We start from the raw sequence: 12,956 nt of genomic DNA, 5'->3' as shown, positions 1-12,956 counted from the left end.
TCACGTGGGGCACGCACTGACAACGCATACTCTCTAAAGTAGACCCCAGGAAGATGCATTTTAAGAAGTTCGTTAAGAAATTCTCGCATACACCAAATTTTGCAAGACTACGGTCTCACGGTCCCCGCCAGCTCCGGTCTCAAAAGGGTGTCGCTGAATTGATTGGCTTTAAAGTCCCACTGCGTCATGGGAAATGTAGTTTCGGATCTCCTTTCCTAGCCCCTGGGAGCGCTGTACGGAACGAGCCGAGAGGGCCCGGAAATAGCCGAGTAGTTCCTGGCGCGCCCTTTCCTGCCCGATTGCATTCTGGGAAAGGGCAGCTTCCGTTAAGTGCCCGAGGCTGAGGCGCGCGACCGGTCGCGGTCCCACGTGAAGCCCTAAGCGAGCGTCGCTCGGCGGGGCTGCTCCCCGCTCTTAGCGGAGCGTGCCGGAAGCAGCGGGGAACCGGAAGTGGCCCGCGGAGGCTCGGAAGCTGATCCCGGAGGCCGGTGTGAGGAGCCTTGGAACGCAGCGACGGCGCCATGTCCCTGATCTGCTCTAGTGAGTATTGGCTGCGGCCGATCTCGGATCGCAGGAGGCCGGAGAGCCGAGCGGGAGGATATGCGGGCCGCTGCGATGCCGGGGTTGGGGCGGAGGTGAAAATGGGGCTCCCGGGAGGCAGGGCGGCGGCCTGTCAGCCCGGGGGTCCTCCTTCTTAAGTGTGAGGTGCGTTTGCGCTGCGCTTCACAGTTTACATAACGCCTCAAGCGTATTGTCGCAGGCAGCACTGAGGCCACCCATCTCGTTTGCGCAGTGGAACTGAGGCCTGGATAGAGGGGAGCAGGTGCAGTGGAAACAGGAAACCCTAGGGCTTGTGCAGGATCCGCCTCCGCTGGCGCAGGGATGCGGGCCTCAGTTTCCCCATCTGCAAAATGAAGGCCTTGGCACTGGATGTTGTCTGAGGCGCCTCGCTTGGGTAGGCAGAACTTCTGCAAATTGCAGAAGTCGCACAGTAGGTTAGAGGCAGTGACAGGGCTGGAAGCCAGGTCTCTGTTGGTTTACAGCGCGCTTGCAAGACTGTGATCTCGTTATATCCTCATAAGAATTCTCCAAAGCAGAAATAAACATCTGGTTTTACAGATAAGGATGTAAGGCTCAAGGAGAATGTGGCTTTTGTAAAACAGTACAGCTAGTAAGTGGCAGAGCTGCATGATGGAGCCAGGTTCTCTGACCCTGAATCCATGCTCTTTTCACATGCCTTGTCCTGTCTTTCCTTTAGGTGTTTTATTGAGGCGTGCAGAGGTTTTGCATTCTCATTGTTCATCCGGGTATTAGTTTCTCATTTTTCTCTCTCTTGGCTTCCTAACTCTCAAGCCCTTTACTCTTCTCAGAACCTCTCCATAAATCCAATACAAAGGGAAGAAGGAGCGAAAGGAAATGTGACTAGAAAAAGGAACCTTACGCCTTAAAGAAATGACGGTGTGCAAAGTATTTTCACATTCATTGTTTGAACCTTGAGAAAGCTCTTTTCTGTTTTTCCCAGCTCCATCCTTCCTGTCATTTGCTCATCGGGTAGATGTTTACTGAGTGCCCGCTGGGCATCTGCATTGTTCTGGAAGGCAGAGACCAGCTATAATCCCTATCCTCAAGGGGTGTAAACGATAGCTCTGTTGGGGGTTGTTGTGAGGATGAGTTAAGCAGTGGAGAATGTTTACAGTCGCCCTTGGCACCTAGTAAACACCATGTAAGTGCCTTTTGTTATCATAGCACTTGGTACATCGCTTTGTAATTTCTTTGTTTGAGAATCCATCTAGGCTCTAGTTTGAGACTTGAATGGCTTCGTGTGTATCTCTCTGTCCTGCGGTATAATGGGTGCCTAAGCATCTTTGTTCAAAAATGAGATGGGCGGGGACTACTGACTGCTCCCTAGGTGCCTGGCTTTAGTAGTCCTGTAATAATTATTTATTGACTGTCAGGAGACTGATGGAGAAGCTAGTTAGGTGGCTGGAAGATGTTCTGGGTACCGTCCGAAACTGGCTCGGTGTCACGTCTCGATTGCTGTTAGCTGAGTGTAGGGACGAGTGGTCTTGTGGCGGCCAGCAGTAGGTGGAGCATCCCTGTGGCCCTTTCACCACCCCAGGCTCACTGCCTGCCTTTTCTCCGCAGTCTCCAATGAAGTACCAGAGCACCCGTGTGTGTCCCCTGTCTCTAATCACGTCTACGAGCGGCGGCTCATTGAGAAGTATATTGCAGAGAATGGCACGGATCCCATCAACAACCAGCCTCTGTCCGAGGAGCAGCTCATCGATATCAAAGGTGCCTGCTGGCTGCCTTAGTCCAGGGCTGTCCTAGGCCGGGGCCGGGGGGTGGGAGGGGTGCCCACGCACTCAGGGAGGGGACGGTGGTCGGTTAGTGCAGGCTGACGGGAAGAGCGGGGGAGGGGCAGAGCGCCCTGGGCTATGGGTTTGCACATCCACCCTCCCTCTCTCGGCAGTTGCTCACCCAATCCGGCCCAAGCCTCCCTCAGCCACCAGCATCCCAGCCATTCTGAAAGCCTTGCAGGACGAATGGGTAAGGCCCTGGAAGAGAACTGGTATCTTACCCACTTGAAAGGAAGGGATCACTGGGGCCTCCCTGGTGGCGCAGTGGTTGAGGGTCCGCCTGCCGATGCGGGGGACACGGGTTCGTGCCCCAGTCCGGGAGGATCCCGCATGCCACGGAGCGGCTGGGCCCGTGGGCCATGGCCGCTGAGCCTGCGCGTCCGGAGCCTGTGCTCCGCAGCGGGAGAGGCCACAACAGTGAGAAGCCCGCGTACCGCAAAAAAAAAAAACAAAGAAGAAGGGATCGCTGGATTAGGACGTGGGGGTGGGAGGGGTGGAGCATTACTTTCTCTTTTGAGGGGAGGGTGAGCGCAGAAGAGGAGCCTGCTTCTTGGCCTCACGCAGATCTGGGCTCCACGCTTTGTTCCTTGCCCACTTGCCTTGTCCCTGGGCAAGTTGCTCGTATCCAAGTCCTGCTTTTCCTGACCGCATGACATGGATTAGTGCCTGTCTCTCAGGGTTTGGGGAGAATTAGAATAAGATTAGAGTATAAACTTCATGATGTCAGAGGCTTATTTTACTCATCAGTAGAGCCCCAGCACTGAGAGCAGCGCCAGGCACATAGTAGGTGCTCTAAAGTGTGAATGAACGACTACATCTTGAGGATCGTCTGGCGCAGTGCCTGACGCAGGGAGGGCAATCAATAAATAGCAGCTGTACCATTTTTATTCCCTTTGACAAGGTGACGGCACGACATCTGAGATGTGCCGGTAAAGTAGAGAAGATGGGGACGGGAAAGAATTGGCTCCCACTCCTGTCTGCGTGCCCAGGGTTTGGCGTGCGCAGGAGCTCGGGGGCATCTCCCAAACCGCTCAGAGTCACTCAGATCTTGCTCGGGCCACCGGTACTGGTCTAGTCTTCTTATCAAGGGCTGACTCTTCTGCTGGGTGCTCCTCGCACCTCCCCCACCCCCTCAGTGGCATCTCCCTCTCCCAGGACGCAGTCATGCTCCACAGCTTCACCCTGCGCCAGCAGCTGCAGACCACCCGCCAAGAGCTGTCCCACGCTCTGTACCAGCACGATGCCGCCTGCCGTGTCATCGCCCGTCTCACCAAGGAAGTCACTGCTGCCCGAGAAGGTAGAGCCTCTCGCCTGCCATGCCCCACTCTGGGCTGGGCCTGTTTTATAATAGCCTGTTTCTGACATTGTCTTCTCTCCCAGCTCTGGCTACCCTGAAACCGCAGGCTGGTCTCATCGTGCCCCAGGCTGTGCCGAGCTCCCAGCCTAGTGTTGTGGTGAGTGTCCCCCCAGCCTGGCCAGCAGCCCGCGCACATGTGTGTATGTGTGTGTGTATGCGCACACACGCGCGGTGGCTCACACAGCCCTCCTCTGCAAGGCTCTCTGGCATTTCTGTGCTCCTCTCACCTTCACCTTTCTGCTCTTCAGGGTGCAGGCGAGCCGATGGACTTGGGCGAGCTGGTGGGAATGACCCCCGAGATTATTCAGAAGGTATGTCATGCTCTCACTTGGTGGGAAGGCTGATGGGTCCTCCCTTTTCACTATCTGCCTGGAGTCCAATATGAATAAAAATCCCATCCATTTGGAGATGAAGTCGAGTGGTACAGAGCACAGAGTCCGACTAGGCTGCCTGGCTTTGTGTTTTGATATCACCAGTTATAAGCTTTATGACCTTGGGCTGACTTAACCAGTCCTGTGTCTAATTTGCCTTCTAAAGTGAGGATAATGGTACCTGCTTTATAGACTTGTGGAAATTTTAAAGATTTTGATTACTCTTAAGTACCGTTTGTTGCTCTCATTGGGGTTCTTTGCAGATACTAAAACATTTTGTTACACGTTTTCTTTTTTTTTTTTGAGGGAGACAGAACAGGAGTGATCACTTTCATTTTACAAATGAAGAATCTGTAAAGAATGTGAGGTTCAGATTCAAAGGCACAGCTCAAAAGAGGCAGAGCTGGCCCCTGAGTCCAAGTCCAGTGCTCTGTTACACTCAGGGGATCCTCCTTAGTACGAGTTGATAGTGTGTGTCTTTTGCAAGCCGTTCAGGTTGTCAGCATGCATCTCAGCTCTCATCTTAGTGGCGCAGGCGTGGTCTGGGAACCGTGCCATTTATTGCCTCTGTGGCCTTGGGCAAGTGACTTCACTTCTCTGAGGCTCAGTTTCCTACTCTGTAAAATAGGGTCATCAGCACCCACTTCATAAGGTTGGAATGAAAGTAAACAGAGATCCTGCGCAGAAGCCTTTAGCACAGAGCTCGGCAGGTGATGAGTTCCTGGTGATGCTCGTGAAAGCGTAGATGTGACAGCATTCACCGTGTTGTTTTCCTGGCAAAATAATTTGTCTCACGTTGAGCCTATTCCCCTCTCTTCCCCAGCTTCAAGACAAGGCCACTGTGCTAACCACAGAGCGGAAGAAGGTGAGTCCTCCCAGGGTCAGGGGCGGGAGCTGGCCTGGAGGACGTGGCTGGCCCCTTAGGAGGAGGGGGGATGGCTGAGTCCTGCACTCACTCCCTCTTTTCTTGGGGGGCTTTTTCTTTCTCTCAGAGAGGGAAGACTGTGCCTGAGGAGCTGGTGAAGCCGGAAGAGCTCAGCAAATACCGGCAGGTGGCATCCCACGTGGTGAGTGGCGGAGTCCTGCAGACTTGGAGACACGGCTCTCCCAGGCTGTTTCTGGGGTGGGGCAGGTCAGCATGGCCTCTGGCCCTGCCCCGTTTCTAGTCTTGGCCGCTGAGTTGTCAGGCTTCTCTTCCTGCCCAGCTCTGGCTTTCCCAGTAGCCAATGAGGGACTGACTGCATGCAGGCAGAAGTCCAAGTGCAGTGGATGAGGAACAGGAGTCACTTATGTTCCCGGGGGCCGGGGCCGGGGCCGGGGCAGTTGGGCGGCTTTGTGGCCTGCCTTGATTCGGCCGTGACTGGGTTTGATGTGGCTCTCTCTGCACAGGGGTTGCACAGTGCTAGCATTCCCGGGATCCTTGCCCTGGACCTCTGCCCCTCCGACACCAACAAGATCCTCACTGGTGAGAGCGGGCCTGGGGACAAAAGTACCTTCTTCAGCAGAGGGACTTGGGTGGGCCTGACGCATTTTTGGATCTCATTTTGGTCCTCTTCAGGTGGGGCAGATAAAAATGTCGTCGTCTTCGACAAGAGTTCTGAGCAAATCCTGGCCACTCTCAAAGGCCATACCAAGAAAGTCACCAGCGTGGTCTTTCACCCTTCCCAGGTAAGGGCTCTCCTAGCACCCTCAGCCCTCATTCCTGAGCCCTGTTTCAGTGGTTTAGGGGCCCAGGACCAGACCCCCACCCCGTTGCCTCCTTGGTGAAGTGACACGGGCCTGAGAAGGAGTGCCGACTCTCCAGCTCAGGCAGTTAGGGGCTGGGCTTGGGGTCGTGGGGTTGCCCTCTGCTCTGTGTCAGAGCTCCTGAAGCGTGGCCTTCAAACCGGGGGGGAGAAAGGAATTGTGTAGTTTGAAAAGCGTATTCGTTGAAATGTGTTATGTTAGGAAAAGGGAAAAAACCCTACAGTGTTTATAACACAGACTGTAGTAAATAAAGCTCAGCAGGATCTTGCCTCGTGTATCTGAGGAGGACAGAGGGGTCTGTATTCCTGCGGTCCTCCAGGCTGAGGGCGAAAACTTGACGTTAACCGCTGAAGGGGTGTGGGTTGAAACAGATGGAGAGCTGCTGGTTTAGAGGTTAAGCAGCTCGTTTGACCAGATTAGTGACATGGGATTTGAGTTTTTACGTCTAGGACAGTTTGGGACTGTAGAACAAGTGGCTGGATGGATCAGCTCTTCCCAGAGTCTTTTCTCTGTACCTTTAAGGAAATTAGAAATAGAAAAATAACATGGTGAACTTTTCATTAAACTAGACATGTTCCAATTGAAGCACTGTTCTCCTGCTTACTGCGAGTTAATGTTATTTCTCTCATGCAAGTGCATTGATGGAAGATGGTAGTTGGTTTTACCTTATAGTTTTTAACGTCCTAACTAACCAAAATAATTGGTTGGTGACACCACGTAAGTTTTTCTGGGAACTAACTTGCCCCCGGAATCCTTAAGTGTGGGATGCGCTGGAACATGCCCTTGCAGCCCCTTCCGGGCCTGGTACTGTTCAGACCTGTGCCACCCCAGACTATTTAAGTAGACTGAAATTTAAAATTCAGTTTCTCAATTGCACTAGCCACATTTCTCTCTGGTCCTGGAAAAGGGTTGTGGGAAATTTCCCTCTGGTGCAGTTATCCTTTTTACCACTAGATGGCGGGGCCTCCCGCCGTTGGCCAAAGGCTGCTTAATTTCCCATTCTAATAGCATTTACCCTGGGGTCCTCTTAGGCATCGTAGGGGCAGAGGGGTGGTTCCAGGCAGGGCAGGGCTGTGGCTGTCCCCAGCCCTCTTCATGGGCCTCTCACTGTCGTGGCCTCTCCCGTTGCGGAGCACAGGCTCCAGACGCACAGGCTCAGCGGCCATGGCTCATGGGCCCAGCCGCTCCGTGGCATGTGGGATCCTCCCGGACCGGGGCACGAACCCACGTCCCCTGCATCGGCAGGCAGACTCTCAACCACTGCGCCACCAGGGAAGCCCCCCAGCCCTCTTTTGTAAGATGGTTGTGGTCCATCTCTTCTCTGTCTGTGATCATCTTGTCTCCTTGCGTTCCTTTTAGGAGCTGGTGTTTTCCGCCTCGCCAGATGCCACTATCAGGATTTGGTCGGTTCCGAACGCCTCTTGTGTACAGGTTGTTCGGGCCCATGAGAGTGCTGTGACAGGCCTCAGCCTCCACGCCACTGGTGACTATCTCCTGAGCTCCTCTGATGACCAGGTGTGGTCCCAGCCAGGGCCCCAAAGAGGCTCCTGGTCCCCAAACTCCTGTATCCTGGGAGGAGGGAACATCTTACCAAACCACAGCCGGTTCCGCAGAACCCCAAGGAGAATGTTCCCTCTACCAAGAGGGGCTGGCCTTGCCAGGGTCTGCCGGCCTAGAGTCTTTGCCTTCCTGAGGGGCCACCAGAACCTGGGGACCCACTGTCTTACTGGCTCCGTTGTCTCTGTGTTTTCAGTACTGGGCCTTCTCTGACATCCAGACAGGACGTGTGCTCACCAAGGTGACCGATGAAACCTCTGGCTGCTGTAAGTTGCCTCAGAAGCGCTGGGCTCTTCATTTGCTATGTTTTGTGTATTTTAATGTCTTATTTAGTCATTTGCTCATTTGCTCTAAAAACACACTTAACCACCAGTACCTGCTGAGAGCCAGGCGTGGCGCCAGCCCGGTGAGCAGTGGGAAGAGTGAGGAGCCTGCCTTGGCTGCCCTTAGTCTTAGTCTCCCCTGGTGCGCTCTGACGCACGGCCGTCTCCCTCTCCGCAGCCCTCACCTGTGCGCAGTTCCACCCTGACGGACTCATTTTCGGGACAGGAACCATGGACTCTCAGATCAAGATCTGGGACTTGAAGGTAGGACGCGGTGACCTCCATCTGCAGCCCAGGGCTGGAGCTCTTGGAACTGTGCAGTGTGGTGAAGTGTTTATGGTACCTGGCCCCAGGGGTCTCCCAAGAGTGGACAGTGGCTCTGTGTGTGTGTGTGTGTGTGTGTGACAGTAGGTGTGGTCTGGGGGCCCCAGGCTGGGCACCACCCCTGCTATTCCTGCTGGTTGTCCTCCCTAAAGGATGGAAGAGGACATCTCAGAAGTAGGACTTTGATGAGCTCCATTTTCTCCCCCTGACCAGTGGGTGACATTGTACTCCCTGCCCCCCAACCATAGGAGCGCACCAACGTGGCCAACTTCCCTGGCCACTCGGGCCCCATCACCAGCATCGCCTTCTCCGAGAACGGCTACTACCTGGCTACGGCGGCTGATGACTCCTCTGTCAAGCTCTGGGATCTGCGCAAACTTAAGAACTTTAAGACGTTGCAGCTGGATAACAACTTTGAGGTGCGCCCCCTCCCTCCCCCCAGCTCTCTTGGTCGCCTCTCCTCCTCATTTGTTGGTTATTCACTGAATTACTCTAAACTGCCTCTGTTTATCCCCAGTTGCTCATAGTTGCTGCTCTCATGTGACCTCTCTCCTGATTCTGGCAGGTAAAGTCACTGATCTTTGACCAGAGCGGAACTTACCTGGCCCTTGGGGGCACGGATGTCCAGATCTACATCTGCAAACAGTGGACGGAGATTCTTCACTTTACAGGTAGAGGCTGGCCCTGGGATGCTGAGGTCTCTGGGTGCCCTGGCCCAGAGGAAAGTGGGAAGATCTCACTGTGTTAGGAATTTCTAGGGGTAGGCTTGCATTTGCCAAGGCCACTTTTAGTCACTATCTGAGGCAATAGAGTTTAATGGCTAAGACAATGAACTCAAAGAGTCAGACTGCTTGGCTTTAAATGCTGGCTCTACCACTTGAATCTGTGTGACATTGGGTAAGTTACTTAACCTCTCTGGAGAATGATAATAGTACAGTTGATCCTTCACAGATTCAGCCAACTGTGGGTCGAAAATAGAGCAAAACTCGAATTGGCCACACACTGGCAACTGTTAACATTTATCTTATATTTACAGCTATTTACATAGAATTTATGTTGTGTTAGGAATTATAAATTATTTAGAGATGATTTAAAGTATGTAGGAGAATGTGTGTAGGTTATATGCAAATACTACACCATTTTATATAAAGGGCTTGAGCGTCTGTGGATTTTGGTGTCTGCAGGAGTTCCTGGAACCAGCACCCCTCAGATACCAAGGGAGGACTGTACATGCCCAGTGGGGTTGTTGTGAGGTTTAGCTGAGTTTATATATACATACATGTGTTTAGATGAGTTTATATAAATATATAAACGTATAAAATACAAATGTACGTAATGTATAAACGTATAAATACAGAATAGCAATACACATAGATGTATGTGTTTAGAACAGAGTCTGGCACATAGGAAGGATGTGCTACTGTATCATTCAATATTGTGTCTTAGTCCACGGTGGATTAGAGCAATAAATAAGGCAGGCCCAGTGTTTGCACTAACGGAATTTCTGGTCAGCTTGGGAAGGCAGATGTAGAGTGACTTCACCAGTGATTACTTAAGTGTGGTGCTAAGTACTAGAGAAGACGAGCGTGAGATGCTGAGACAGTGGACAGCAGGGTTGGCAGCCTCATAGTCGTGTGGCCTCGGGTATGTGACTTGCCCTTTGGAGCTGTAGTTTCTTCATCTTTCAGTGGGCGTTCTGACACTGCAGGTTGTGCCAGCTGGTGCTGCGGAGGCGCCTGCACGGTGACAGGGTGCCTCTTGCACCCTCAGGAGCTGGGTGAATGGCGGCTGCTGTTGTCTTTGTTGATGAAGTTCTTGTCCTCATTAGCAGGTTGTGGGCAGGGCACAAGCACCTTCTCCCACCCCAGATTCTCCTCGGTGTGTGTGTCCCTGGCTGGTGGCCAGGCCTGACTGTGTGGCCCACGAGTTTTAACCTTCACTGGGCCCTGGTACTTTGGTTTGCAGCAGAGTTAGGTGGAGTGGAGGGCTGGAAGCACAGGGTGGCTTTGTAGTGGGGAGCTGGTGGGCCGGCTGTGATCCTAGGAATTTGCACTGATGCCCATGAACTGCCCGAGCCTCTTCTGCCCCTGCCCCAGCCCTGCCCTGCGCCAGGGGCCCAAGTTTCCTGGAGTTAACCCCATGAGCTAGAACCAGCTGATAGAATATTCCAGTTACACACGGGGAGTCAGAACTAAATACATACCAACCAGCCTAGCTCCCAGTCAGTTCTCGGACTTGAACCGAGCCGAGCAGAGCCGAATTGTAGCTGCTCCAGAAGCTTAGGTGGGGGAGACTGGCGTTCCACTCAGCCCAGCCACAAAAACCTGCGTGCCTGCCGTGCGCCAGCACCGAGTGAGGCCCTGGAGCTCAGTGCTGTGCGGGTCAGACTAGAGCCCTGGCCTCGGGGGTTGACCGGCCACGGGGAGGTCGATACGGGCAGAGGCCCGCAGGATGAGGAACACTGACGGGGGAGGACTGGATGGGTTGGGAGCGAATCATCAGGGGTCAGTGCTGAGACCCCGAGGAAGAAAAGCCTCCTCACCATTGTCTCTTGTCTCTCCCCACAGAGCATAGCGGCCTGACCACGGGGGTGGCCTTTGGGCACCACGCCAAGTTCATTGCTTCAACAGGCATGGACAGGAGCCTCAAGTTCTACAGCCTGTAGGCCCCGGCCCTCCTGACAGGGGCTGGGCCTCATCTCAGTAGTGGGGTAGCGTTAGGGGTGGGGGGTGGGGACGGGAAAAGAGACTACTGGGGGGTGGGGGGTGTATGGGGCGGGACATTCGCATCATTTCCCTCTGGTCCGGGCGGCGGGCTGAGAGCCGCGGTGGCGTGGACACCCTCATCCGTGCAGCCTCCGGGCCCGCTGGGAGCAGCCGTGGGGCAGAGTCGGGTGAGGCTGAGCCACGGGAACTGTGAAGGGGCTGGGCCGAGGGCTCAGGCAGGTTTTTGTAAGCAGCGATCTAGTTTTCATTAAAAAAAGAAAACACCAAACACAGCCACCTTCCTCTGTGTGTCTGTAGCAGGGAAAGTCAAGGGGAGGGGCACCAAGTAGGACTCTGACCACCAGGATGCCCATCGTTCTTTTTTTATTTTCAATTGCACAACAGAAATAAAAAAACAAAAAGAAGGGCTTCCCTGGTGGCGCAATGGTTGAGAGTCCGCCTGCCGATGCAGGGGACGTGGGTTCGTGCCCCGGTCCGGGAGGATCCCACATGCCGTGGAGCGGCTGGGCCCGTGAGCCATGGCCGCTGAGCCTGCGCGTCCGGAGCCTGTGCTCCGCAACGGGAGAGGCCACAACAGTGAGAGGCCCACGTACCGCAAAAAAAAAAAAAAAAAGAAGCCTACAAGCCACTTGCCGGAATGACTCTTCCCGTCCCTGCAGGCCTTGACTTTGTGTTCATAGGATCTCACGTCACTTGCCTCGTGGGGTTGGCTCCCACGCGAACCTGGAAGGGAGGGGGAAGGGCTGAGGGGCTGCCGGCACGCCAGGAGGGATTCCTCAGTCGTTTAGTCCGAGGTGACAGAACATCTGTCCCAGACTAGCTTGAATCAGAAGGGTTTCTGTAACTCTGGTGTTTGAAGATTTGAAATAGAACTGGTCCCGGGGAGACAGCGAGCAAACAGTAAATAAGCAAAGGTCAGCGAATGCCCTATTTAATTAGGGAAATGAGGGTGGTCAGTGCGGCTGCTTTGGGCGGTCAGGGACGGCCTCTTGCAGATGACACTTAAGTTGAAGCCTGAATGACGGGAGCTAAAGGGGAGGTGGAGTGTTGCAGACTGAGGGGAGGTCCTAAGGCTGGAATGGAATGGTCAAGGTGCGTGGAGCAGGGGAAGGAGGCCAGTGTGGCCGGAGTGCTGCGCCACTGGGTGTGGCCCCGGGAGCTCATCAGTACCCTTGAGAAGAGCGGTCCCAGTAGAGCGTTGAGGTGAGAGAAGTGAGAAAGTGGGACGCAGTGATTGTAGGTAAGGAATCGTGCCAGGGAGGGGAGCCAAGAAATGGGGTGTCCCCTTGGGGTGGCGGTGGGGTCAAAGCATAGCAGTCCATGTTGACACAGCAGAGCCCTCCGCATGTGCTTTGCTGGGTCCGTGCCGTGTCTTCTAGGAGGGTCAGAATGCCTCTTAGCTAGTAAAACCCTTGAAACTCCTGCAGCAAAGAAACCATTTAACTTTTTGACCCAGTTTCCTCATAAATACTTGACAAGGAGAGCCTCTGTGTATGTGTGTGTAACCCCTGGTGTCCATGGAACTTGCCTTTTGGAAAACGTCCCAGAGTTTTAGCTGTTTTTAAACAGTGTGCAGTGAGCATCTTCAAGTATGCAGCCTTTTGCTAACTTAGGTTAGTTCTTACAGGTAACTTTCCAAGAGTGGAGTGGTAAGGCAGCGTTTGGAAGTTTTCCCACATTTGCCAACCAGAGTAGTACCAATTTGAAGGTGTGGCTCGATGTGTGACGATAGTAATTTTATGTATCCTCAGCCAATTTGGAGTATTTCTTGTGATTTGAAAAGAGTATGGGTCTTCAGAAAAGACCCATCATGTAGTTCTGAAGCAGGACCAAAAAAGGAGAAGGGAAAGTGCTGAGTGAAAGATGGACCTGTAGAGCTGTCCGCTGTTGTTTGCAGGTGGTGGAGCAGCGTCATTCAAGGTGGGGGTGGCTGAGGACCCTGGGGGTGTCCTGGGGCCAGCACAGCACCAAACCATCTAATGGTTTCTGGCTAGATACTAAGATGCATTCTTAAGGTTTGCCTTCGTTCCCAGGAAAACTGGAAACTGCGGGACATACGGACAGAGGTTCTTGGGGGACCTGTGGGTTGGAAAGGGCACCGTGGTCTCCCTCAGATTGTGTGAAGCGAGTGTTGTATCCATTGCACTGGGGGCGGGGCTTAGAGTATATCTCAGAGGGACTATAGTCCCGCC

At 53.7% G+C, this 12,956-nt stretch overlaps 1 protein-coding gene across 1 annotated transcript; it reads left to right on the top strand.

Annotated features, from left to right (window-relative positions):
- The first annotated feature begins 329 nt into the window (after positions 1-329).
- PRPF19 (pre-mRNA processing factor 19) lies at positions 330-10,715 on the top strand. The gene is made up of 16 exons (XM_082843762.1): positions 330-540; positions 2,146-2,295; positions 2,474-2,550; positions 3,516-3,657; positions 3,741-3,814; positions 3,966-4,028; positions 4,912-4,953; positions 5,081-5,155; positions 5,478-5,553; positions 5,647-5,756; positions 7,194-7,349; positions 7,588-7,657; positions 7,893-7,978; positions 8,287-8,457; positions 8,604-8,709; positions 10,606-10,715. The coding sequence occupies exons 1-16, from the start codon at positions 522-524 to the stop codon at positions 10,701-10,703; spliced, it is 1,515 nt and encodes a 504-aa protein (XP_082699888.1). The 5' UTR covers positions 330-521; the 3' UTR covers positions 10,704-10,715.
- The last annotated feature ends 2,241 nt before the right edge of the window (positions 10,716-12,956 follow it).

Source organism: Leucopleurus acutus (assembly GCF_964270905.1).
Source record: "Leucopleurus acutus genome assembly, chromosome: 8".
Lineage (NCBI taxonomy): Eukaryota > Metazoa > Chordata > Mammalia > Artiodactyla > Delphinidae > Leucopleurus > Leucopleurus acutus.
Note: the sequence above shows the minus strand (reverse complement) of the source record. Positions and strands in the feature narration are given on the sequence as shown.

Excerpts from the sequence above, each read along its gene's own strand:
- PRPF19 (XM_082843762.1), top strand. Across the intron at positions 3,815-3,965 it reads GCTCCCAGCCTAGTGTTGTG|GGTGCAGGCGAGCCGATGGA; the intron begins GTGAGTGTCCCC and ends TCTGCTCTTCAG. Across the intron at positions 5,156-5,477 it reads GGCAGGTGGCATCCCACGTG|GGGTTGCACAGTGCTAGCAT; the intron begins GTGAGTGGCGGA and ends CTCTCTGCACAG.